The sequence below is a fragment of the Gopherus flavomarginatus genome, chromosome 12 (genome assembly GCF_025201925.1).
Source record: "Gopherus flavomarginatus isolate rGopFla2 chromosome 12, rGopFla2.mat.asm, whole genome shotgun sequence".
Classification (NCBI taxonomy): domain Eukaryota; kingdom Metazoa; phylum Chordata; order Testudines; family Testudinidae; genus Gopherus; species Gopherus flavomarginatus.
In genome coordinates, this window is record NC_066628.1 from 42,922,990 (window position 1) to 42,949,266 (window position 26,277).

Below are 26,277 nucleotides of genomic sequence, written 5' to 3' on the forward strand. Positions count from 1 at the left end.
CCCCAAGATCACACTGGAAAGGAAAAAGTAAGTCAGGGACAGAGATCCAGGTCACTTAAGAATACCCATCACAGAGGTGGCACTCTCAGTGCTCACCAAGAGTCACATTCACTTAGTTTGTCTGGGTGGTCCTCGGTCACTTAGATCAACTTTTGCATGGCGAGTGCTTACGTAGCAAAGAAGGTCCTCCAGCCCAATCCGAGTCTCTGGGCTTTATTATGACAGAAGTATTAAATAAATATTGTTAGTTACAGGTAGCTGGGGCAGCCATCTTTTAGGCACTACCTATGCAAAGAGAATCCATGGTGTGTTTTTATACCAGAGGCAAGTCGCAGTTGTCTTTCCCTTTTTCTCCAGTTTTTTTGCTTATACTGAATTCTGTCTGCAGCTTCTGCTAGGTGCAATAATGGTCTACACCTCAAGCATGCTGTTGTGCTGCTGTTTAGCAGTTAGTGTCCTAGCCCAGAGGTGGGTGCATTTCAGTGGTAGATGCAGAATGATCTCCGTGGAGTTGATGAAGTGCTTAGGTGCTGTTTAGAAAGGTTCTATATAAAAATTGTACAAGATGGTTTGTCTCACCCTTCCCCACAACACTTCAGTCACTTAATCAGTTATAAGACACCCCAAGTACTGTTTATTTGTGGACTATATAGTCAGCATTTATAAGGAGCAAGGCCTCTGCAGTTTAAATCACTGAACAAATCATTTCATAACAATCAAACTTTACTGAATTCACAAAACTTTCACTCAGCTGCAGAATCAATAAAAGATCATGACAGATATTAGATTCATCACATTATGCAACTTGTACATCATTAGTCCCAACAACAGGATAGAACTCCCAAATACATGGCTACAGGCTTCCTTGATGAGACAGACTGTAGGTGTTATTGATGCATCACTACATATAAGTGTTAAAAGCGAGAGCACAATAAGTATCAACTGGCTCACAGGACTATTCTAGTTACTGTAGACAATTTTAATCAAAGATGCATTCAATAAAACTTGTTATAATTGGACATATTTTTCTTAGCAACAAGATTTTTTGTTAACAAATTTCACATGCAGAGAAATTGCAGAAAGAATGCTCTAGAGATTCAAGCATTTTGAGTATGTGTGTCCATCCACTCATTATATTTTTGCACATTCCCTCCCCAAAATGCTTCTGGCTTTTTGGGTCACCTTTCTTCCAGACTGAATTCCTAGAAAATTAAGTTTAAAAGGACTTTTCTTATGGACAGAAGTAATCCACTGGATGACTATATCTATCATCAGTATTTAAACTGATGACAAAGATACTATTTTTATACCATTATTGGAAAAGAAAAAATCCTACCTAGGAGGTTTTAGCTGCATCATCTTGAGATTGTATTGAAAACAATTGATCAAATTTTTATTATGCTATGTCTAACGTCAACTGTTTTACAACAGATAGTCTATCTAATGTAGTCCAAGCATATCAAGCTAAGCATTAAACACCGTAACTTAAAAGTGAATAAAACAGTTTCTAGCAAATGCAGCCAATTAAGTGTTTCTCATTTGATTTGAGAAGAAAGTATAGACATTTCAACCATGCATCTTGCAGCTAGCCTGAAAATAGAAGTTACCAATACAACTGTCTGTTTGTCCACCTCCGCTAATCCATGACACATATTCCATATCAATGATCCCCAAACTGTGGTTTTCAATTTTTGGATCTCTGTCAGAGCATGGACAACAAGAATTGGACTCCCACTGCTGACAGCTCTGGGCAGCACAAGGATACACAAAGTTGCTACCGTCCAGCAAGACCTTTTCCAAGATTACTACTCCAGAATGGCTCTCTAATGCTTTGGTGCACTGCAGGATGGGCAGACAGCCCTAGAGAATACCCATGCATCCAAAAGCAGGGATCCTTAGAAGGACTGTCCACAGGGAGTACTTTAAACTCTTCAGTGGGGAATAACGTTCCAGCACATCGGAAAACTTGGTAGGATTCCTTATGTGAAAGGGAATCCAAAATGCCTGCATACTAGTTAAGACTCTTTATTGGAGAGCATGTGCCTCCCAGACACGTGTAAAACCTAGAAACACTTGTGTGAATAAAAGTCCACAGCACCTGAAATCTGTGCAGGACTTCACACGAGGATAAGATCCCAGATCCCATAAAAATCCTAGAATTCCTCAACAGAACGTAGAACTCTTTAGGAGGGAAAGAGACCAATGAGCACCTACAATGAATACAAGGTAGGACTCTTTGAGGAAGTGTCAACTGCCCATTTCTTATGGAAGAAAAATCCAAAGCTCTCCTGAGCAATAAGCAGGATTCATTATGGGGAATAAGACCCCAGAACTCCTGAATATTTCAACAAGACTGAGATCACCTTAGTGAGGAGGTGGGGGAACCCCGCACATGGAAAGCAGCGAGACCCACTTTCCAATGATTTCCTGCCCCTTTGTGTGTTCTTGATGGGCCATACAATGTTAAAGGTCTTTTGTCCCATCAAAGCATCTTTTTCTTCTTGGCAGTCACACTGGATACCACCATAAAGCTCTGTCTTTGTCCTGTCAATTACTTGGTTTCCAACTTTGTCCAGCACTGCACTGGTTTCCTCCTCGTTGTTCACACTCACGTTATCTATATTCCTTCCTTGGAGGAGTTCTACACAGTCAGCAAGTTCCTGTCTCTGATCAGCTCAGCATCAGCTCCTGATCTCTAAGCTATTTTAGTGCTTTTGTCCTGCATTCCAGATTGCTTTCCTGCTGAACTGGTTTTGGAAAGATGAACTGGCCTGTTCTATATTTCAGTACCACAGCTATTCCAAATAACCCCACTGTGATCCAGCACTGAGGTCACACTAGTTCCTTAACTAAATCCCTTTTTGACCAAAGGAATATTACTCTATTTTTGACATCTAGTGTCTCTGAACAACTAGACAGTTGACATGCTGTTAAACATCCAGCCTGGAATGCTGCAATACTTTGCTTTGCTAAAGCACTTCAGAAACCTCAGCCCCTGTAAAATTCTGCCACCAAGACTCTTGCGGATACTTTCCCCCTCTCTAATCCTACAGTGGTTTTGCATTGTATTTCACAGGGCATACAAAGTTCCATTATGAAGAACTTTACACGTCAATATATTTGGTCAGTTTCAGCATCTTCACAGTTCTTTATGGACTGGTCTGAGCACCGAGATCTAGCAAGGAAAGTCTCTCAATGACGCCTACTTATCAGCACAAGACATTCAGATCTCCAACCTTTAGCTGCGTCCCCTGGTTGTTTCTCCAGTTTCAGAGGATTTTATAGTTGTGAACTACAGCAAAGGTCTCCTAGACTGCATACGATGCCTGGAAGGAGTCAAAGCAATTACTATACGTGTTCCAAAGTAAACCCATGTCATAGCACGTAAAGTAAAAACAATGCATGAGGAGAATAAAAAAATGCATTGCCAGAAATATATTCTCCTTCTATCATCCTTCCAACATGTTGCTAGTCCACCAGCCCACATGCACATTCAATGCCAAAGAGGACACGTCACTCAGAACGATGCTTCAATTTTGCATGAAGGCAGTTTTCAGACTTTCGGAAGCCACGGTACTGAGCTCAGTATCATGGCTAAATGGCACATAAAGACTTGGTACTCAGGGAATGCCATACTTCAGAAGAGAAACTTCTCTGACACTGCTGTGAGTGACCAGAACATGAATGCTATTAGACAAGCCCAAGACGTACTGTTTTTTCTCCACTTCTTCCCAAGACTCCTCAAAATGTAAGGAGGTATTGCAGAGCTTCATAGTGTAAAAAACGAAAGCACTCTGATACATTATGTGAGACTGAATGCTTCATTCCAAGAGGCACAGCAAAGAAACTAGATGTATTCTTTTAAAATTCTGTTCATTTCAAACAGGGCTGTTTTTTTTAAACTGGTGGGGCTGAAAAGCATTTTGATCTCTACGGCAGGAGCAGTTTGTGGCGCTGCTCACCTTTCTGATCTTTAATACCTTGCAAATGTTCAGAATCTGTGTTGTTCCATCCCATCGAAGCTTTCTTCAAGACAATTCAGATACGCTAATGATAACTCGGTAACTTCTTAACCCTAGCTACTACAGAGGAGTTTCTGCAGGGCTTCTTTCTGAAGACACTTGGCTTCGATACATGGTTCTTGGGTACATCACTGTCACTTGCACGTCTCCTTTAGAAGTTTCTGGTCTTCTATTCTAATATGCTACCCCATGTTGGCTTTTACCATCCAGTGCTAAAGACTTGTATTTATTTAACTCAACCCACACCCATCGGCAATAGTGTTAGACAAACCATGTGTAGGAAGCATCTTCCATAGGTTTAACCATTTCTAAAGGCCTCCGATACCTGTGCAAGGCTGGTATTTTGCCTATAGACTACTGCCTGAGCAACAGGAAATCAGACAACAACAACAACAACAACAACAAAATCAACCTCTAGAACTAGTGATGGGATCGAGCAAGAGAGGGAGACAATGCTGGGCTTTTTCAGAAAAAAAATTTCCTACATTCGGGACAGAATCCAGCTCCCACTGAGGTCAGTGGTAAGTGGATCTGACCCTTGTGTTTAGCCATGAAAATCATTTGATTTTGTTGTATGGCCATCATTTCTCTTGTAAAAGAAGAAACTGGGTTCTTTTAAAGACTTTTGCTTGAACTATCTTTGCTATCTAGTGATTACAGGGAAAACCTCAGAGAGTTTTCATGGTCATTAGTGCTCCACCTATGGATTTAGGAATTCAGATGGGAAGAATGGGACGCACCAGCAGCCAAACTGCATGTGACAGCCAGTTAAACCTCCTGCCCAAACAGAAAAATATTGGTGCTACTTGACCCAAGATTCATTTGATGCATTGTGCAGCAAAAATCTTTGTCTCCCTCTGTAGAAAGAGGAACAGTGGAGCTGTTGCCTTCTGGCATATTTGGGATTTCTCTTCTTTAATATTGCTATAAAAAACAGGTGCCTTAAGTTAATTATTATAAATTTAGTAGGTTTAAAAATAGAATTTCTCTTTTACCCTCTGTGACCTTATTTTTTTAAGTTATAAAACTGGAGCTATTCACAGGTAAAATCTTTTTAGAGACGGAGAGAATTTCTCGCTCTCCTTTACATTAATGTGCAGTAAAAGCCACCTTTCTTCATGTGTGTCAAACTAGTGCATTAAATCCAGTCTGTAGATCTTGCTTTTCTAACCAGTAACTTTCCAGTACTTGCAGGACTGCAGTCTAGTGGTTTTGGATAAGCAGACAGCCACTAGAAAAAGCTATCCAGCAAGCTAAAGCAAGAACGTATGTGCTTGGAATTAAATGAGCAAGCTAGAACTACAATAGTGAATCCCGGAAAGAGAGAGAGAGAGGGATCGAGCAGATGTAAATACCCGGAGCAAACAGATTCAGGTGTGACAGCCTATTATTTCAACTGGCAGAGTGAAAGCATAGTGCCACTGGAAAACACCCAGAAAGCAGGATACAGCGCTTCAGTGAACTGCGCTTTAAATTTGTAGATCAAGTTATGTTTCTCGCCAACACCCAGGAAAATAACGAATCCTCCCTCGTAATTGAGCAGCACACCAATCTTGGTGGCCTTGGTGTTGGGCAGACATTTTTCAAGATCATTATGCCAGGCTGAAATCTTGGAATTAAACCACTCAATGCACCAGGAGCTGCTGTTCCTCCCCAGGCGGCTGTCCGCCCCTTGCCTGTCCATGCTCCCGTAGCAGATGCCGATGCCACAGAAGTTGTTCCGTTGCAGTTCCACTTCCCAGTAGTGGATGCCCCTCTTGAAGCACTGGAAGCCCAGCACTTGGGAACAGTAGGTGAAGCGCTGAGGGTGGGGGCTATACTTCTGGGGTATTTCAGAGACCGACATCCTGGTGTTTCTCTCTGATAACAGCACTTTGTTATGAGCGGTGTTGAAATCCAGCGTGATTTTAGCAGCATCTATGGAGAAACATATCAATAAATTATAAATACCTCAGCAAGGTGTGCGTGCATGGACAGGCATGTCTCTGTGTGTGTGTATACGTACAAAGGGCGGGAGAGCGAAGGAATGGAACAGTTACTGGCCCTACTGCTTACTCTCCAAAACACTAGTAGCTTCCGCTTTTCCGCACAGCAGCTAGTGCCACATAGCACACTTTCCCCTCCGGGTGGGGAGACAGGAATGGCCACCGCAGTGCGGCCAAGCTGGGAAGGAGAGGAAAGGTAGCAGTTTGAGATTTGCACACACACACACACACACACACACACACACACACAGACCTCAATGCTCTCTGGCCACATGATCCATTAACCCAGACCTAGACCCAGAATTACACACAGTCTGATCACCGCCACATATAAAGGGAAAGAGCGAGTGATGTGTTATCTAATAAGGACAGATTAAAAACACAACCCATCCTACCAAACCACATATCCTCAAGATCATTACACACACACCCCGACCGTTCACCATAAGTAGTGCAGCCTCCAAGGAATTAACCCTGAATCCGTTACTCTTTGGCTCTGATCCAGCAGAACTGGTGCACAGAAGGGGGGGTGGGAAGTGTGGGTGTTGAGCAAGATGCCTGCAGCATCTCTGCAGCGCCAAGAATCTTTCCTCCAGCAGGCTGGAGGGCGCCCAGGCCAGGACCTGTGGAGGCTCCTGTAGCCCTGAGACAACGGCCGTGGTTGTCGAGTGGCTCGAATGCTGCTCTGTGGCATGGGTGATTTTGGGGTGGAGGAGGAGAGTGGAAGGATCCCTTCCCGCTGTATCTCAAAGGAACTGACAGCACAGCAGTTATCGAGGTGGCACTGAAAGGCATATGCCACCATCAACCTACACCCCTGCCTGGAGGCGACCACCCCTCCCAAGACAGAGCTCTGCAACATGCCAGGCTTCAACTGGCATGAGAACCCCAGGCCACACACCCCAAGCGCAGTGCCAGAGAGCAAGCCAGACAATGACACACATGCAACATAACAAGCATTCCAGAATGCTGCCGACACGGCGTAGCTGTAGGCAGATAACCAGCGTTCTAATGGTTAGTGCTAGCAGAGTACTGGAAGGGAGAGCGCCTCACACTGTTGGTCTGTCTTGAAACCTATCCGCAAATCTTAGGGGTCAGCACGAGACCTTCCTGGGGTGGGGGAATGATCCCATATCTGCCCACCGTGGGCTTTCTTCTGAAGCATCTGGTGCTGGCCATTGCTGCAGACAAGATACTGAACCAGATAGACCATGGGTCCGATCCCACCATTGCAGTTACTACCTTCCAGTAGGAAGTCTCCCTTCAGAGCCTAAATGCCATTAACTTTCAATGAACCCCACCTGCGGAGTTGAATTTTTATACCATATCCCAGCAAACTCATTTGGAACAGTGATCCCAAGCCAGCAGGGCCATAAGTGAGTGAACCTCAAAATTAGTGTCACACGTATGCTAGCAGTGAATTTGACTACTCTGGCAACAGGTCCAGTGTTTTAGTAGTTAACGGCCTTACCCTTTTTCTAGTAACTCCTCTCATATATATCAGTTAACTGACAATTTCAGTACATTAATAAAGCCATAGCGATGCAAAGATCCAGAAAGAAGTGAGTCACATAATACCACTGAAGTCTAATATGATCATAATAAGAGTCAATCATTTTTAAAACATAACACGTCAGGTTACTTACACTCCAGGAGCTCCTCTCTCGATTTCGTTAAAAAGCTTTCGAGAGATGTTGCACATGGATTCACAGTGTTTGGTGCTGAATTTATGGAAGAAAAAGAAACAATGGTCAGGCTTGACAAAGCCCTGGCTGGGATGATTTAGTTGGGAACTGGTCCTGCTTTGACCAGGGGGTTTGACTAGATGACCTCCTGAGGTCCCTTCCAATCCTGATATTCTGTGATTCTAATGGCATGTCATTTAATTTGTCATTGGGGAACACGCTGAGTTCACGCAGTTTCCTTACATGTAATCCAATAATGTCCTAAAGCTAAATCTATGAATCTCAGATTAATAGAACAGGCCACAGAAAAGCAGAACCCCTCTGCACATGGGTCAGCCTGGAGAAATTCCAGAGGTTGTATAAAAGAGCATATTACTAGAGTGAGTTCTGTTAGCCACAGAACATGGAACTTGCCAGCCAGGCATCCCCTGCTCTGTCCCACCAACAGTCATTACCCGTTTCTGCAAGGACCAGCTCAAGGGGGAAAAGACAAACTGCAGGCTGAATTTACATTCTCCGGCGTCTCTGTAGAGCCAGCCCACGGTGGCAGCCGTGATAAGGGTTCTGGGTGTGGACTGCTCACTAACTTATTTCACACAGGCCACTACTGACCTTGGCCCGATTTGAAACTCAGACAGGTTAAGCGGCTCCACACCTTATTGCCAAGTCCCCTAAGTCACCCAGTTCCCCATCTTATACTTTTAGCTGTTCTTCCTCTAAGCGTTCAGCAAGTCATGTGTGAGAGGGGGACTTGCAACCTGACTAAGCTAGTCACGATGAGCCTAATCCTACAGGTGCACAGCTCCTCTCGCAAAGCCCTCAGTGCCCTCGACATCCATTAGAGAAATCAGGAGCAGGAACAGGAAATACAGGCGTAAGTCTGAGGGGAAGTTTTGCCAAGGACTTTGACACAGCTGGCTCAGACACCGTGTGTATTTCCTACTCCTGCTGCAATTCTGCACCACTGCACACTGCAGAATTAGTGCAGAACTAATGTTCCCTGCAGAATTTTTTTTTTTTCCCATGCAGAATTTGTGAGTTCTATCAAAATGCTCCCGCTGTCAGGCCAGGGGGCTCCTGAGGCTTGGGGAGGGTGAAGAACTCTAAGGAGCAGAGGTGAGGCTGGGGGCTGAAGTGAAGAGGGTGGGGGCTGATGGGGTGAGGGACTGTATTGATGGTAGGTGCTGAGCAGATGGGGCGAGGGCTGGGAGGGTGAACTGAGAGCAGGGGGTCGATGGGGTTTGGGGGGTGAACTGATAGGGTGGTGCTGATAGGGGCTGGAGGACTGAACCGAGGGAGGGCTGAATTGTGGGGAGTTGATTCTATTGTGTTTTGACAAATAAAATATGCAGAATTTTAAAATATGCACAGAATTTTTTGGCACAGAATTTCCTCAGGTGTAATTTCCTCTCAGCTCTGCCAAATGCAGCCTGAGGCTGCCCTGTCTCACCCCTGCATTTCCATTCCAGAGCCAAGCTTGACCCAAGCTTGACAATTATGTGAGCTGCAGGTGGAAGATACATTACCTCAGTGGGGGTCCTTGGATCCTCCCTAGTGGCCCGTCCACAGAAGCAGCTAATGACTCTTCTACAGATGCCAGCTAGAGGACTGGTCCTTGGGCTCAAGCACTAGAGACTAGGCTTTCAGTGAAAGAGGCCTGGGGTCCAGTCCCCACTGACTGCCCACAGAGGACCATTCTCACGCACAATTTTACGAGCTAAATTGACACAGCCAGACACCTCTCTCCTGAAGAGACACGAGGAGCCTTCTCAAGCTTAGCGCTCATTTCCACTTGCCTCCAGCACACTGAAGTCAGCCATCCTCCACTTTGCATTTTAAGGAGTACGTTTGGGGTTTTTTTGGAGTAAAAGTCTCTTGAAGTTCTGAACTTACCAGATTTGGCAGGTTTTCTTTTATCCTCTGAAAAAGTAAAGGTCTCTGTTACTTCGTGTAAGGCTGGATGTATTAACATTTAAAAACGACATCCATTGACACAGAAGGACAATGCTGCAGCTGGTATAGCTCTGCTGAAGCCAATGGAATTACTGCCGTTAACAGCAGCTGAAGTGCTGGCACATTGCAGTCCAATGTAGATTTTTCCAGGCTGGAAATTCAATATTACACATACACACTCACAGAGTGTACTTGGTTGCTCACTTCTCCAATAGGCTGAAGCATACGCTACCAGTCAGTCAGTTCAGCTCTGACAATACAGGGCCTGATTCTGCACATGCTCTAGGCACAGAACTCCCATTGAAACCAACGGAAGATCTACTTGTCAAGAGCTTGTGGGGTCAAGCCAGTGGTTTTTAAACCACTACTGCACAGCTAATGTAAGACCCGTGCAACATTGCTTGTGTCTACATCCAAGATAGCTAGTTGCTATATGTTTGTTTTGCCCTCTTCAAGAGCTCTAGCTACAGATTAATAGCTCTATATTATACATAGGTCATTTCTTCACAAGGTGATTGTTTTTTTTAAGCCAACGGAATGGAGGATACCTTGCCAAATCAGACTGAAAAAGTCAAGGTAAGAAACATCAGTCCAAAAGCGCTTGCCTAGAGCACTTCATCTATGGGCCCCATTGCAAGGTACCAAGAATCTCATCTGCCTTCCCACCCCTCCTTGGCTTCAGCACGTGGCAGGATTGGGCCCCAGGAGCATAAACATGACCAAGATCAACAAGAACAATGAACAATGCATCACTCACTGGTGTCTGCATCCTCACTCAACTCCGGCTGAGGCTTCTGAGGGGCTTTACCTATTTTTGGAGCGTCTTGTGAAGGGAGAAGATGGAACATGAGCAGCTTATAAAGCAGGACGCATCACATGCAACAACAGTCAAGGAACAGACATTTATGGCCAGCTTAATGGAGACTTCGGTCCCTTGCACTGTTACCGTGGAATAGCTGGACTAGCAGGCAGAGAACTGAAAGGCCAACGAGAGTCTTGCTTAGCCTTTCCACCTGCACTGACACACACAGCGGTGCCTGAGCCACAGACCAGTGGGCCACCACACCATGTGCAATTTGCCTGGTTAGCCCTCCCGAGGCACTCCACCTGGCACCTCGCAAGGTCTTCTCACATCCCATTGGGTTTGCACCTTGCAGAAAGAACTCTGCACCTCGCAGGACCAGGGCCCTGCTCCATCTGGACACACAAAAGCAGCATAGAGGCCCAGGGCATGATCTTGCCATCAATCCACAATCTTCAGGCATTTCACATGTATAAGTAGGTGCCTCCAGCAATAGGCAGAGCTGTAATTATTTCAAGGCCCTATCAGTAACACCCCACACACTAAATTCTTGGGCTATGCAAATTACATAGCAAGAATGTTCTCTCCAAGGGCACACCCCTGCAGATGTTACCTGAAATTCCCATACCAAAGCTAAGTTAGAGGAATACCGTCAACTTGAACGCTGTAAAACTAACTCACTTGACTTTTCGAAAGCACACCCTTTGGTTAAGGGCTTCTCGAGTTATTCATTTTGATCTGTAAAACATTTCCAATTTTCTGCCGGCTCCCTTGAAGAAATTTAGGGGGGAAGCGGAGCCTTTTGGGTGGGTGAAGGAGCAACAAACCAACCCTGCTTGGGCCCGCCTTTCAGTGCACACGCTCGCCTTCTGCAGCAGCCGTTACAGGTACACGCCCTCTGGCAGAGCTTAAGAAAGAGCAGGGCTGTGACCTTCCCCTCCCAACAGGGCAGAGCCCAGAACTGGATGTCATCATACAAGAGACAAGATAAGCAACCATCAGCCACATGCACTGTACAGCTGTCATCACTGAGTATACAATCTAACCCAGCTCAGGGCTGGGGGAATAATTTCCCTGAGCTTTCAGTTCTAGTTGTCGTGGAGAAGCTTGCTCTTGTTTCAAACAGAGATGTGATTTTCAAGTTGATGGTGCCCTTTAGTAGTCACCTATCTGCTCTCATGGATACCGCTGCATTGACTGCTAAAGGAAACACTGAATGAGCAGCATTTGCGTTTTGATGGCCACACTGTTAACTTACGCGATCCAACAGCTTTTCTTCCAGATGCCGAGAGTTTATTTGAAGGGTTTATTTGAAAAGCCTTAGGTTTCCACTGTGGAGTTGCTGCAATGAAATCACACATGCCATATTTTAGAGCTGTATTGCTGTAACAAGGTACAATGAGAGGAAGGATAGTCTTGGGGTTAAAGTATCTGGCTGGGAGTCAGGAGATCCCTGCCCATATCTGTGGCAGAGCTGGGAATTCAATTAAAGCCTCACTCCTACAAACACTTTTGCTCAGCTTAATAGGGCTAAGTTAAGTCCCCGACTCCACAAACACTTCATTTTCTGCATCTGTAAAATAGGGCACTAGTAGTTTCTCTCGGTCTTAGAGTTTTACGCTGCCAGACATCACTGTAAGGTCTCAGAACCTGGCAACAGGAAAGGCACTAGTGGACTTCATAGCTTTATGCCTTTCTCTATTACAATATAAGCTCTTTGCAACAAGGACTCTCTCTCATTGCATGCACCCTTCAGTCCTCTGTAATGCTGATGAACAACAAGGCAGACATTTATAAAGATAAGCCCATTACAATGTTGTCGCCTTCCTACATCTGACACAAGGTACAACAAAAAAAAGCTTGGTCTTGCCAGAGAGTCAGGTACAGTGATCAGTACCAATACTTTGTTTTTACATGTTTTTAATAAAAAACAGATACCAGCCAGGGAAGGAGTGAAAAAGATAGAAGCAGGGGAGAAAGGAGGACAGGGCGTGGTGAACTTACCTTTCTCCTCCACACCTGGGCTGGACTGTCCACCTGCTGTTATGGATATTTGTATCAGTAGGTACAACTGTTTCAGATACATTTTGATCTTTATTAGCAGCCCTTACAAGCCCACTGGCTTTTATGCAGCAACAAGTGACTTGGCTCTAGACATGATGAAGACAGCATGGCCTCTTCAAACGATTTGTAAACAAGCCAGATCCCCTTCATGTCCAACAGTGCACAGGTCTTGTCTACACTGGAGAAGTACATCAGTTTAAACTACATGGATTTTAAAAAACATTTACTTGAAATGGCACAAACCCCTAAAACAGGCACTTAAACCCGGTTTAAGCATTTTATTTTAGAGGTTCAGATCATTTCAACTAGATGGATTTTGTGTTATAGAGAAGTCCACCAGCTTCCCCACAGTGGGTTATAGTTCAAAAACCACCCCCATTCTGAGTTTTGTTGTCTTTATCCTTTGTCATATAGCTGACCCATGCAGCTAGACTGTACTTACAAACAAAAGTCTGATCCCACAAACACTTACTCCCTCTAGATTTTTATTTTTTTTCCTCCTTCTGAGTGACTGTCAGCCTTTTATATGCCTGAACTTGAAGCTAAAGAGCCATGCCTAGACTGGCTATCAAGGTGAGTCAGCAGAACAACTCTGCACTTCTACAAAGAGGATATAAAAACTGACACCCAGTCACACTTCAAGAACGTACTTAATTACAGACAAAAAGTACAGCCTGACACTTTTGATAAGAGGGATATCTGTCCCATTCAGCAGGTCTGCCTTGCAGACATGGAGCCAATAAATTAGAAAGTTTAATGGGGATAACCTACTCTTTGATCAGTGCTATAAAATTCACTAACATTTACAGGTCTCTCGCAACTTACACACATTTAACATGCGCGATTTCAGCTTTACGCTGAAAGGTCTGAAGTCTGGGAAGGGGCGTGGCCTCAAGATTTAAAGGTCTCGTGGCACCAGCTGTGGCTGGGAGTCCCACAGCCTTTAAATCACCCAGGGGGCTCCCAGCTGCAGAGGTGGCTGGTAGCCCCTGGAGCAAACTAAAGGGTCCGAGGCCCCAGCCACTGTGGAACTTCGGGACCTTTAAATGCCAGCCCCAGCCCAGCTCCAAAGCTGCGGGCGGGATTTAAAGGGCTCCTTCGGGCTCACCACCACGGCGGGAAGCCTGACGGAGCCCTTTAAATCCCACCTACAGCTTTGGCAGCTGGGCCGGGGCAGCATTTAAAGGGCTCCACCAGGCTCCCCGCCGCAGCGGGAAGCCTGGTGGAGCCCTTTAAATCTCGCCCACAACTCTGGTGGCCGGACGGGCAGCGGGGGGGCCTTTAAATCCCACTCGCAGCTCTGGCAGCGGGACCGGGGGGGGGAGGGGAGGGAAGAGGGGGGCACTTAAAGGGCTCCACCAGCCCTTTAAATGCCCTCCCCCCCCCAGCCCTGCCGCTGGAGCTGCAGGCAGGATTTAAAGGGCTTGGGGTTTTGACTATATGCGGTTTTCGCTTTACGCGATAACCACGGAACGGAACCCCTGCCTAAGATGCTACAAACCTGTATTTCACATTCACCATTTTACTCTTGGTTCCATGATTTCCACCCAGCCCTACTTCCCCACTCTAAGATGATGTATCAAACAACCAACTTTCCGCTCTCTACAACATCACTCTACACACGCAGAGCAGTACAGAAGGAAAACAACATTCTATGCTAAAGCGGCAATAGCAGAACAGATGAGGGAAAACCCAACATGCTAGGAACACAGACACACCTGCCTATAGATATACAGGAAAAGTGTAATGCCATTTCTTTCCACATTTTTAATTCTCTTGGTGAATTTCCCCTCACAGGCTGAGATACAAGACTAATTTCTTTATTTATCACATTCTACTTCTTGATGATAATATAGCTTTCTATGAGTTTTGTCAAAGGAAAAAACAGTGGGAAAGTATCAAGACACTTATAAGTTTATCCAAATGTAAATAAAACATACCATTGTTTAGTCTTGTTGACAAGCTTTAAATAAAAAAAAAACAAAAACAAAAAACACACGCCTACCTCAGTTCTCTTTCCTAAACATCCTGAATATTTAACTTGTAGCATTTTTATTTTGAGATGGAGGATTTCAATCCTTTACAAAACAGCTCAATTGACCAACAGTTTTAAAACATCCATATACAAAATTGTAACAAGCCAGAAAAGTCTGCCTCTGAATATTTTAAATTTAAAGAAGTTATACTATTTGATCCCAAAACAATAAAACAAAGGCCCGCAGTGGTAATTCTCTCTGAAATGATATCGTACCTTCCATTTTCTTCTCCTGTGGTTGATTCACTGTTCGTTTCACTATTTCTTTAAGGGAAAAGGCACCTTGATAAATGGTGTGTATCAAGTTTTGGTCCAGATCAATTCTGGGGATGAACACATCTTTGGTTGAAGTGTGTCGTAATTTCGCTGCTTTCTGTAATGAGATATGGAAGAGCTCATGAAGCCAGGGATAAGTCACCACATAGAAAAATTTGCATCTGGAATGTCATAACTGGCTTAAATTATTTTGTTTCTCCATTATTTCTTGTGTGTGTTGATTTATTGGGGGGAAGGGAGGTTATATTCAAACACGGATCATTCATGGCAAAATTCAATAAAAAGTAGCCTACATTGATTATTTTTTCACGTGAAATCTGAAAACTGACAAAGAGCTTTTGTGGCTGGGTCACAGCAGTGAACTTAAGTTACCCCATGACTACTTCTCTGGTTAACTGACCCTGCCAGGAGGGGGCAACTGTGGCTAAAGGCTGTGAGAATAGAAACAAACTGGAAGATAATTTGCCTGTATAAAGGGAGAACACAATTATGCAGACAACAACTCCTCTAACCAGTGATTCAATGGACAAATCATATCACTGCCTGGAGTACTCACAGGACTCATTTTCATGCCTTTCATAAAGCCAAATCACATAGCAATTATGAATATAATCTTTACAAAAAATCTCTTTTTATGTACTGTTAACAGATTGATAAGAAGTCTTAGAGCAGGGCTCCTCCTGAAGTCTCTGAGCTCAAACAAAGTCGGACATCAGAACTCACCTTTAAAAATGCAATATCATCATCTTCAGTCAGTGCCATTTCAATCTGATCCCTGGTGACCTGAATTTCATTTTTCTTCTTTCCCAGGACGTTATGTACATAATCAAACTTATCACAGACTCGCTTTTCCTCTTCTTCAACCTTCTTCATTGCCTGGTTTTCTTCTTCTTCTATTAAAGCTTTAATTTCCAAGAACTCACTTCTGAGCAAATCCATCTTTCGGGCAGCTGTCTCCTAAATCACCAACATATTGACATTGGTTTCAAAGCGGTTACTGGTGGGGAAGGCCTGTAGTGAAATATCTCTGCCTGCATTCCATTTCCCCACAGCAGCCCCCTAAAAGGCCTTATCCTTCCCCCCACATCAATGGCAAATTTCCTATTCACTTCAAAGGGAGCAGAAACAGAGTCCATCCCCATTCTCACCCCAAAAATCAGTCACTGTGTTAGGCACGAAATAAGGCAGGTTGTGCCATCTTGTGGTTAGAATGGAGAACTGCAAATCAAGACTTCAAGGGGAAGTCAAAACACCTCTTTTGATAAGGATTTTGATAAGGATTATAACAGGGGTCAGCAACCTGCAGCACACGAGCCAATTTTTACTGGCACGCTGCTGCCAGCCGGGGTCCCGGCCGCTGCCCTCGCTTGCCCGCTGCCAGCCTGGATGAACAGAACCCCCGGCCGGCAGTGGTTGAGCGGGGCTGGCAGCCAGGACCCGGGCTGGCAGGAGCCGGCAGACGGAGCCCCAGACCAGCGACGGGCTGAGCCACTTAGCCGGCTGCCGGTCTGTGGTTCTGCCCGGCGGTGGAGGACTGGCAGCTGTAAGTAGTACACTGTAAGTAGCACATTCCTATGGGGAAAACTTTAATACACTACACCCATGTAGGGAAGGCTGTGTCTCCCCAAACAGCCCACCCCTATCTGCCCCCCTCATAACCCCTGATCCATCCAACCCTCCTGCTCCTTGTCCCCTGACCACCACCCCCTGGGACCTCCCCCACTCTGACTGCCCTCCTCAGAAGCCCCCACCCATCCAACCTCCCCTGCTCCTTGTCCCTTGACCACCGCCGCCCGGGACCTCCTGCCCCCTGACTGCCCCCTTCAGAACCTCCCACCCATTCAATCCCCCCCTGCTCCTTGTCTCCTGACTACCACCCCTCCCGGGATTCCCCCCCACCATCCGCTGCCCTGGAAACTGGCCCCCCCCCAGCTCCCTGTCCCCTATCCACACCCCCAACCCCTGACAGGCCTCCTGGGAATCCCATGCCTATCCAACCACCCCCATTCCCCATCCCTCTACCATGCCGTTCAGAGCATCAAGCAGCCGTAAGCAGCACACTCCTATGGGGAGCAATTTAATACACTACACCCAGGCCCGCTCAGCCCACTGACGGTCTGGAATTCTCAAAATACGTTCTTGTACCGCATATCAAAAATTACACTACAATCAGCATAAAAACTTGAAAACTTTGTATGCATATTACAGTAATGATTAAAAAATGTATAATGTTAATAAATACATAGGTGTGATGAAATAAAGTAGTTGTACTTATGTGCCTGTGCTTAATTTGTGCTTTTGAAGATTCACCGTCTAAAAAAATCTTGCATGTCTTGCACCCCCCAAAAGGGCATCTCACACATTCAGGGGGTGCAGGCACCCCAGGTTAAGAACCACTGCACTGAACTAACAAGATATAAGTTTTAATTTAATTTTAAATGAAGCTTCTTAAACATTTTTAAAACTTTGTTTACTTTACATACAACAATAGTTGAGTTATATAATATATACTTACAGAGAGAGACCTACTAAAAATGTTTAAATGTATTACTGGCACATGAAACCTTAAATTAGAATGAATAAAGAAGACTCGGCACACCACTTCTGAAAGGTTGCCGACCCCTGGATTACAACTACTCCCCTTTCACAGAGGTTTTGTGAGGCATCGTTAACTAACGTCTACAAAACTCTTCCAGATCCCCCAAGACAGACTGGCCCGATTGGGGTGCAAAGTTATTATTCGGAAGGGATGAGCTGAATGTGACGTCTCTGAGCCAGCAGGGTATTCACATGTAATAGACCATTGGTCATCAGCATGGATTGAATTTGGGACCTCTGGATCTAACAGTGTGAGCTTCTCCTGCCTGAGCTAAGAGACCAGATGCATTAGCTTGGAGACAGTAGCAGACTCAGATCTCTATATGTGGTCCAGCTATTAGAGGGCAACAAATGTCCATATTGAGTTAAAAGAGGTTAAACTTCCTCTCCCCTGACTCCAGCTGGGCGAAGCTCATCCCTAGCATCAGAAGCCCACAGAAATTCAGCTCCCCACAACATCCAAGTCGACAGCAGGAGCCTCCAGGTCACCATTTTCAGTTATGCTGCTCTCATTAGATTACATGGGCCTGTACACCCTCAACAAATCCCCTGCTCCTTTGTATGGCAGAGGTGACAATATCAGGCACACGCCTGTTTACTGGCAGAGGGGAGAGAAGGGCAGAGGAGTTTAAACAGTCTCCAGTCGGCTCTCCAATGAGATGGCACAAAGCGTGCTCTCACCCCAAGGAGTGCCAGCTGGTTACCCTCACTTTCCCCAAGAGAGATTCATCAGGGGGTGAACGTGGTTCTTTGTCCCCTTGTAGTGGCCAGTCTGCAATAAAGAGGGACAATGTGTCCAGTCCCTTAGTTAACGTCCATAGCAATCTAAGGTAAACCAAATTAAGGGCACTCTCAATTCTGAAGAACGTCCATGCATGGGTTTAATGCAGTTTAACTAATCCACTTTTAATTCACACCTTTAGTTAATCTGGATTAGTTTTCCTGAGTGTCCCATGCAGACAAGCCCAGAATGACATGCTAAACATCACAGAAAAGAGTCTGGAGGTGGAGCATGGAACTGAACCCAGGTCTTCCGAATCCCAGGCTAGGACCCTAATCACTGGACTATCCTCCCTCTTTAGGGAGCAGGATCCCACTGACTTTGGTGGGCTTGGACCAGTTCTTATTCCTTTAGCTCAAGCTGTACAGGCTCACGCTGTTCAGTGGGTTCCAACTCCACCGTTAGTACCAACGGGGATTATCATATTAAACATAGGTCATTCTTAATCAGATGATTGCAATGCCTCTGTACACTTCCTGTCAAAATACTACTCATATGGGTATATGACTAGGGTGACCAGATGTTCCTATTTTATAGGGACAGTTGATATTTGGGGCTTTTTCTTATATAGGCACCTATTATCCCTCACCCCGTCCCAATTTTTCACATTTGTTGTTTGGTCACCCTATATGTGACAGAACGTATCCCAGGTCCACACCATTGTAATTCTTTTTGTACAAGGCACGTTTTGTAAGGAATCACTTGAAAAAAAAATCATAAATTTGCTGGTCAACATTTTCCTGATAAAATGTGTGTGGCAAAACTGTATGCAAAGTTGTAAGACTTCCCTGTATGATGTTATTAATACATGTTCCAAACCACAGCCCTACCAAGCAAAATTTGGCAAACAGGTCTGTCCTAAAAAAAAGTAATGTGTGCTCTGCTTAATTTGCATTTAAGCAGTAACCAGAGTCATGAAGCAGGAAGGGGAGACAAAGGAAGTTCAAACAGGTGGGGAAAAAAACAGCAGAGAATATTGTTCCACATAGACTATCTCCTGACTGAGACTATAAAAAAAGGAGGAACAAACATCCCAAACCCTCCCCCGCATCCATTCAATGCATGTGAACAATGATGTAAGCAGCCGATGGACTGCTGAAAGTATGTCATGAGAAAACTTCACTTTGAATTTAACATAGTTTGTTAAATTAGGCACCAGCTGCATTTTATTTTTCTTGTAACCTTTTCTGACTTTTACGCCTCATTCCTTGTATTCACTTGAAATCTCTTTATAGTTAATACACTTGTTTTATCTAATCAAGTGTGTTTAAACTGAAGTGTGCAGGAAACTCCATTGGGGATGTCAACTGTGTGCATATTATTTCTATTACAGACATAAGAGACTTTATATAAGTTGTACTGTCAAGGAGAGGGCTGGGCAGCAAGGAACATACATCTCTGGGGTTGCCCTGCAGTATAAGGCCGGTGAGAGCCAGACAGAATGTAACCCAAGCAAGGCTGGCAGGCTGCACTTGCACACAGACATTCAGGGTGTGGCTTGCACGCTGGAAGGCTGTTTGGGAGTATCCGAGGTGGGAGCTCCTTCAGCAAAGTATCATAAGGCACCCAAGGTTGCAGGGCAGGGGTGACACAGCTGCTCATTAGACTGGATTGTACTGTGAGGGAAAATTTAGCAGGCCTTAAACTTTAAGCAAGGGTTTGAGTTTAGTCAAGCTTGCTTACAGGTCTTGAACTAAAATCCTGCTTGTTTCTGTGTACAAGGGGCAGAAGGAGTCAGAGTGGAAAAAATTCCCAAACAGAACAATTTGTAATAGCCCAAGCTTAGGAAATATGTAACTGCAATAGCACTGTTAGAAAAGTCAAACCACAAACGAACCAGACTGAACAACAACAGAAAAAGCCAAATAAGAAGGGTGATTGTTCTTTTTTGCTTTTGACCTATATTAATTTTGCAATGTATTCCAAATGAGGTAATTAATACAGAAGTAGGTGTAATTTGTCTGTGGTTTTAAGCTTTAAAAAGCTTGTGTGTTCCTGGACTTGGGGGGGCAGCTCTGATAGCTGTCACCCCCTGCATGCTTGTAATCAATAAAGGGGCCTCAGGCTTGTTCTGATCCAAACACAATGCGTGGATCGATTTAGGCACATCAGTACCCTGGTACATCCCAGGGTGTTTGCTTAAAAGTCATTCTTATCTCAGTATTACAGCATCTTATCAGAAGCCACATACAAGAAGCCAGGATCCCAGTGGCTAGCATCACCCCCATAGCAGAACAAGAGCCATTTTTAAACAAGGGCTATCCACTTACACTGGCTTGTCTTTGCAGCACCCTCACTTCATCCAGTGCCAGAGAAGCTTTTTCGCTCTGATTATACAGCTCCGTTAGTCTGTTCTTCAGCTGTGACTGCAACAAAAGAGATCAGACCTCAAATTAAAAGCATGGATACTGCATCTCTTCAATATGCACCAGATAAATAGTCAAAGGCAAATCAAAAGGTTAGTTTTAATCAGCCTTTATCACCAACACAGGATTTATTTTTTTAATCCAATGTTCCTTAACTGTACAAAGAGAATCTCTGTACATCGTTGGGATGGTGAGCAAGCATCCCTGATGCAATGCCATGTTTTCCGAGTTGTGACACACACGCAGTCCTGTATCAACAACATGCGTCTACCAAGGCAGTACTCCAATCACAGCACTTCTGTCAGAGCACACTTATCACAGCAGCCTTCCTGGCTCTTGTGGGTTTAAGACTGAACCTTAACATAATTTTAACCCAACCCGATCCTGAATAAGTACGCCAGATCTAAAAAATAGACTTTCACATTTGGCCTACTGCTGTTCTATTATCTTGGCTCAGCTTCTCTCCAGTGTGTTGCTAAGAAGCCCTGCCCGACTGTGTTTATGTTCTACTTTGTACACACAGAACAATAAAGTTTAGGCAGGATGAGAAAAGTTTGTTATATGAATTCAGTACGTCTCCCTAACGCTTCAGATTGAGCCAACTGTGGAAGCACATTTAGTTTCACCATCAAATTTCCCAACCAGAGCGTGCTTCTTCAGCCACCACCACCCAGCCTGTGCAGAAGACTTTTCAGCTGAAGTTCTTAAAGGGATGAAGCAAAAGGAGGCAAGTGTCGTTCTCCTCATTTTACAGAGAGTAAATCTGAGCAACAAAGGTGACGCGACATGCCCAAGGTCACTCCGCAGGCCAGTGGCGGAGCCAAGAATAGAACCCAGGTTGTGCTGACTTCCACGCCAGTGCCCCACAGCATCACACTAGCTATGCCAGTGAGTCACAGAGGTATTTGTGCATAAACATGTTTGTGGCCAGAACCTAAACCGCAGAGCTTGCAACTCTCACATGGAAATCAATGGAAGTCTTAAGCACAAAAGCTTTTAAGACTGGGCCCTTAATAAGGCATGTGATTCCTCCACTCCCCACACTTTCACCTCTCTTAAAACTCCCTTGCAAAGGCTACTTTCCTGGTCTATTACATACAGATTCTGCTACCTGAAGAATATTTAGGACCCATTTCTGTGACACTCAGAGCACCCACTCCCTTTTAAGTCACAGGGAGTGGAAGGTGTGCAGGCCCTTGATGTGGACCTGAATAGCTCTTGTGGCTATAGATCTGAAGAATTAAGAGCTCACCCTCGGCACAAGTTCTTCATAATTCACTGGATTGTTGCCAACGGGTTCTAAAGCTGCAGGTGTGCATCTGTGGTCAGAACGGAGTCAATAGACACTCCTCCCGCATCTTATCTGTGCAGGCTGACTCTGGGGCCCACTAAGATCCCCACAAGGCTCTCTCCATGATGCAAGAGTTTGCCTGCAAGGATCTGATTGCAGATCCACGGCCTTAGTACACACAGTCCAACAGAGACTAGAACAGTGATCAAAGCAATGGGACTTCACTACTCTGCTGTGTCCCCATGCTGTGACAATGGCTAAGCCACCCTGGATGTCAGCAAGGTCTGCAATAGCTGCCCCAAAACAATGAAACATGAACCTGAAAGCCCTTGTAAGGCCCAAGCATTCAGTGCTATGCCAGCAAATCTCACGCTGACATCAGTGAGGCTTTAGTTGTGTAGGTCTGCAGGATCAGGGGCTAAGGCCTGCCCTAGCGTCCACTGAAATATCTGGGAAACCCTTCCATTGGTTTCAGTGGGCACCAGGGCTAAGTTTCCAATCCCGCAAACACATTTACAACTGTGTGGAGTGCTTACTACAATGGGCCCACCCCTTTGATGTCAGTGACTAGTCAGAGAGAGCTTATTGTGGCCACCGCTCCCAGAAGCCACTAGCACAGCCCCATGGCCTTAAGGGGCAGGGGTGTCCCACCAAGTGCTGCCCCTGCCTGCAAACACCACCATCCGCAGCTCCCAGGAATTGGGAGCTGGGGCCAACAGGGGCTGCAGGGGCGGTGCTTGCAGAGAGGGGCAGCGTGCAGAGCCTCGTGCCCTCCCCCCAGAGGCCACAGGAGCATATTGGCCCCTTCCAGGTGCAACATTGGGCCCTGCGGGGCAGGCAGGGAGCCTGCCTTAGCCTTGCTGCACCGCCAGCCAGGAGCCACCCAAGGTAAGTGCTGCCTGGTGGGAGGCCACACCCCAATCCCCAGTCCCCTCCCGGAGCCAGCACCCCAGGCCCCCTCCTGAGCCCCCGCCCAGAGTCAGCACCCGTCACCCCCTCCTGCACCCCAGCCCTGAGCCCCTGCTCAGAGTCAGCACCCCTCACCCCCTCCTGCACCCCAGCCCAGAACCAGCAACCCTCATGCCTTCCTGCACCCCAGCCCTGAGCTCCCACCCACAGCCAGCACCCCTCACCCCCTCCTGCACCCCAGCCCAGAACCAGCACCCCTCACCCCCTTCTGCACCTCAGCCCTGAGCCCATGCTCAGAGTCACCACTCCTCACCCCCTCCTGCACCCCAGCCCAGAGCCCCTGCCCAGAGTCAAAACCCCTCACCTCCTCCTGCACCCCAGGCTCAGCCCTGAGGCCCCCCCCCGACACCCTGAGACCCCCACCTTCACCCCCTGGCCCAGCCCGGTGGAAGTGAGTGAGCAAAGGAGACTGGGGGGGTGGAGGGAGCAGGGCCTCGGGGACAGCGTAGATCCCGGGTTGCTCTTAACTTCCAAAAGCGAACTTGGGGGTAAGAAGGTTGGAGGCCAGGGCTGCAGATGTGCGCTGGGCGGGAGAGGTCAGACACCCGCGGAGCAAACCCAGCCTAGGGCTCAGATAAGGGCTCGGGCAGCCCAGCCGCAGGGCAGGGCAGGGCTGATCCCAGCACCCCGCCCGCCTCACCTCCTTCTCCGCCTTGGCCTCCTGCACCGGGCCGGTGGCGCAGGTCTTGTGGCTGACCAGGCAGACGCAGCAGATGCAGCTGGCGTGGTCCCGGCAGTAGAACTCCAGCAGCTTGTTGTGCTCCTGGCACTTCCTCTGCTGCAGGTCCCGCAGCGGCGGGCACAGCTGGTGGTCGCGGAACGCCGGGCTCTCCTGGTGGGGCCGCAGGTGCTCCGAGCAGAAGGAGGCCATGCAGGTGAGGCAGGTCCTGGCCGCCGCGGCCTCCAGGCAGCTGTCGCAGGCCACCCCGGAGCGGCTCCCGTCCCAGCCTCTCTTCTCCTCGGCCGGGCCCGCGGGCTGGGTGCTCTGGAACTGCTCCACCACCCGGCACAGCACCGTGTTCTTCTGCAGCTCGGGCCGGCGCTGGAAGCTGGCCCGGCACTGCGGGCAGCTGAAGCCCTGCAGGAGGCCGCTCCAGGTGATGTCCAGGCAGGGCCCGCAGAAGTTGTGGCCGCAGGGCGTGGTGACCGGGCTGTCGAAGAGGCACAGGCAGATGGAGCAGGTGAGCTCCTCTTCCAGCCCGGCCAGGGAGGGCACGGACGGCGCCCGCACTAGCTCCGCCATGGCCGGGCTAGTGTAGGAAACTGCTCCCTGCAGGGCTGTTACTTCGGGCGCACCGAGCATGCTCGGGAACACACGACACCCGCTCCGCTGGCAGCGGAAGAGGCGGGCCGGGGAGGGGAAAGTGAAACTCGGAGAGCAGTGGGGTGGCGGTTCCTGGAAATCACGTGCAGGGCCAAGCTCCCAGCAAATCCCTCCCGCACCCCAGGCTGCAGTTTTCCCAAGCAATCAGGGCTGGCTACTGCTTCGCTGTTATTCACCCCTCGCCCCAAGCACTCTCGGGGGCAGGGAGCCGCTGACGCTTTGCTCCAATACACGAGCAGCAGAGAAGAGGTTTTCTGCAAGGTATTGCCCTTCCTCTCCGCTTCGCCCGCGCACCTTTCAGGTTGGCCGGGGGGACGCTCCGACAAAACTGCTCCAGAGTGAAAGACTTGCCAAGCAGGAAAAGCCCATATAAAGTTGCAATGTGTTTGCCTGGTCCCCGCCCCCTCACGCAACATGCAGAGCCACTCGTGCACCGTTCAGGATGAGCGGAGAGCTTGGCAGGCAGCTCATTTAAAAAGAAAGCAAATTGCACGAGGGAAAGAGCGAAACAAGCAACAGGAATTTGAAATATAAAAAAAATGGCAACATGATATTTTTTTCACGTTTTATTGTGAAGTACTTGTTATATATATCTTACATTTATTTTATTTTTAAATAGCCCTTTTACCTTCAGATCAAAATGGTTAATGCATGTATGCAATTGTTTAAAAAATCAGTATTTCCTATTGCTACCCCATGTCTTTAAAGACAGTCCAGTAACTCCATTACTAAATAAAACAAATTTATGTTGATTCAAAATACAGAAGAGAAACGCAAAGATGTATTTTTATATCCCATGCTATTGCCATACGTGACCTAAAAGTCACTCTACACTCACATTAACCAGACCCACAATAAGGCTCAGATTTCTGTCTAGACCCATATAATATTACTAGTATCCTGCCAAAATAATCTTACTTGGCCACTAATATTTGAGTCCACAATCCTGCAATCAAATGAAGCCGCTGAGACTCCATAAAGGCTCAAAGATCCACGCCATGGATCTGACTGCAGGATCGGGGCCCTAAATAGCTCATGACTAAGGCTACGTTTTAGTCACGGGTATTTTTATAAAAGTCATGGGCAGTAAACAAAAATTCACAGCCCGTGACCTGTCCATGACTTTTACTATATATCCCTAACTAATACCTGGGCCAGGGGCACTGTGGGTGCTGGGGTGGGAGGCGTGCCTGGCACCCCTGCTGGTGCTGGGGGGGAGGCAGGCAGCAGCACATGACCTGGGACCTCTGCTGGGGAGGGGGTGCAGATTGGTAAGGCTGGCAGGCTCCCTACCCATCCGACCAGCATGTCCCTACAGCTCCTAGGGAGAGGGGAGGCCGGGGGGCTCCGTGTGCTGCTCCCGCCACAAGCACCAGCTCTGCAAGCGCAGCTCCCATTGACTGGGAACCACTGCCAATGAGAGCTGCAGAGGTAGCACCTGTGGGCACGGGTAGAGCCCCTCTGGCCCCTCCACCTAGGAGCTGTAGGGACATGCCGGTAGGAGCTGGGGGACCACCCCCCAATAAGCTCCTCCTTCCCCACAGCCCAACCACTGTCCCTATCCTGAGCCCTTTCCCACACCCAAACTGCTGCTGCTGGCCCACAGGCTGCCTGGCTCGGGTAGCCTCTGAACCAGCATGGCCATTGCAGAAGTTACAGAGGTCACGGAAAGTCACAGACTCTGTGACTTCCGTGACAGACACGCAGCCTTACTCATGACTATGTTGCTTGAAATTCACAACTGAACCATTTTCTGCTTGCTGCAATGCTGTGATTTTTTTAAATCTCATTTCAGCATTTATCTTTATTCTTTTATTATGCTAAACCATTTCATAGGTGGAAAAAATAAGTTTGATTAGGATGAACAGCACAGTACGAATAAGTGGCCAATAATGAAGTTCACTTTCATTTTTTTCTGATTACATTTGGATGCTGTCCATTTTCTACACCTGCGTAATAGTCTGTGTAATAAAAATAAAACAGAAATAGTAACAAAATAGTAATAATACTTTGCACTTCCATTCAAGGATCTGCGAGCATTTTATAAACATTCCTTAACTAGGCCTTACAATACCATTCTGAGTATGTAGGAGTCACCTCTGCAGTGGGAAACAGCAGCTGTACAA

General features: G+C 46.7%; 1 protein-coding gene across 3 annotated transcripts; it reads right to left on the reverse strand.

Moving 5' to 3' along the window:
- Positions 1-705: 705 nt before the first annotated feature.
- TRIM25 (tripartite motif containing 25) lies at positions 706-24,694 on the reverse strand. 3 transcript variants are annotated; one of them, XM_050920713.1, is made up of 10 exons: positions 23,468-24,694; positions 20,472-20,567; positions 15,546-15,779; positions 14,763-14,919; positions 12,452-12,484; positions 11,706-11,789; positions 10,403-10,468; positions 9,586-9,612; positions 7,654-7,728; positions 706-5,939 (listed from the first exon to the last, which is right to left on the reverse strand). In XM_050920713.1, exons 1-10 carry the CDS (start codon positions 24,128-24,130, stop codon positions 5,410-5,412), a joined length of 1,965 nt encoding a protein of 654 aa, XP_050776670.1. In that variant the 5' UTR covers positions 24,131-24,694; the 3' UTR covers positions 706-5,409. The 3 variants fall into 3 exon arrangements, with proteins under 3 accessions (XP_050776670.1, XP_050776669.1, XP_050776671.1); XM_050920712.1 differs by having other exon boundaries at positions 12,452-12,487; positions 23,468-24,691; XM_050920714.1 differs by lacking the exon at positions 10,403-10,468 and having other exon boundaries at positions 12,452-12,487; positions 23,468-24,693.
- Between the last annotated feature and the right edge of the window lie 1,583 nt (positions 24,695-26,277).

Bases quoted from the DNA above. Each gene is read 5' to 3' on its own strand.
- TRIM25 (XM_050920712.1), bottom strand. From the start codon at position 24,130: ATGCTCGGTGCGCCCGAAGTAACAGCCCTGCAGGGAGCAGTTTCCTAC. The intron at 9,613-10,402 runs GTGAGTGATGCA...TTACTTTTTCAG, and splicing joins GAGTGAGGATGCAGACACCA to AGGATAAAAGAAAACCTGCC. The intron at 5,940-7,653 runs GTAAGTAACCTG...GTTTCTCCATAG, and splicing joins GAGAGAGGAGCTCCTGGAGT to ATGCTGCTAAAATCACGCTG.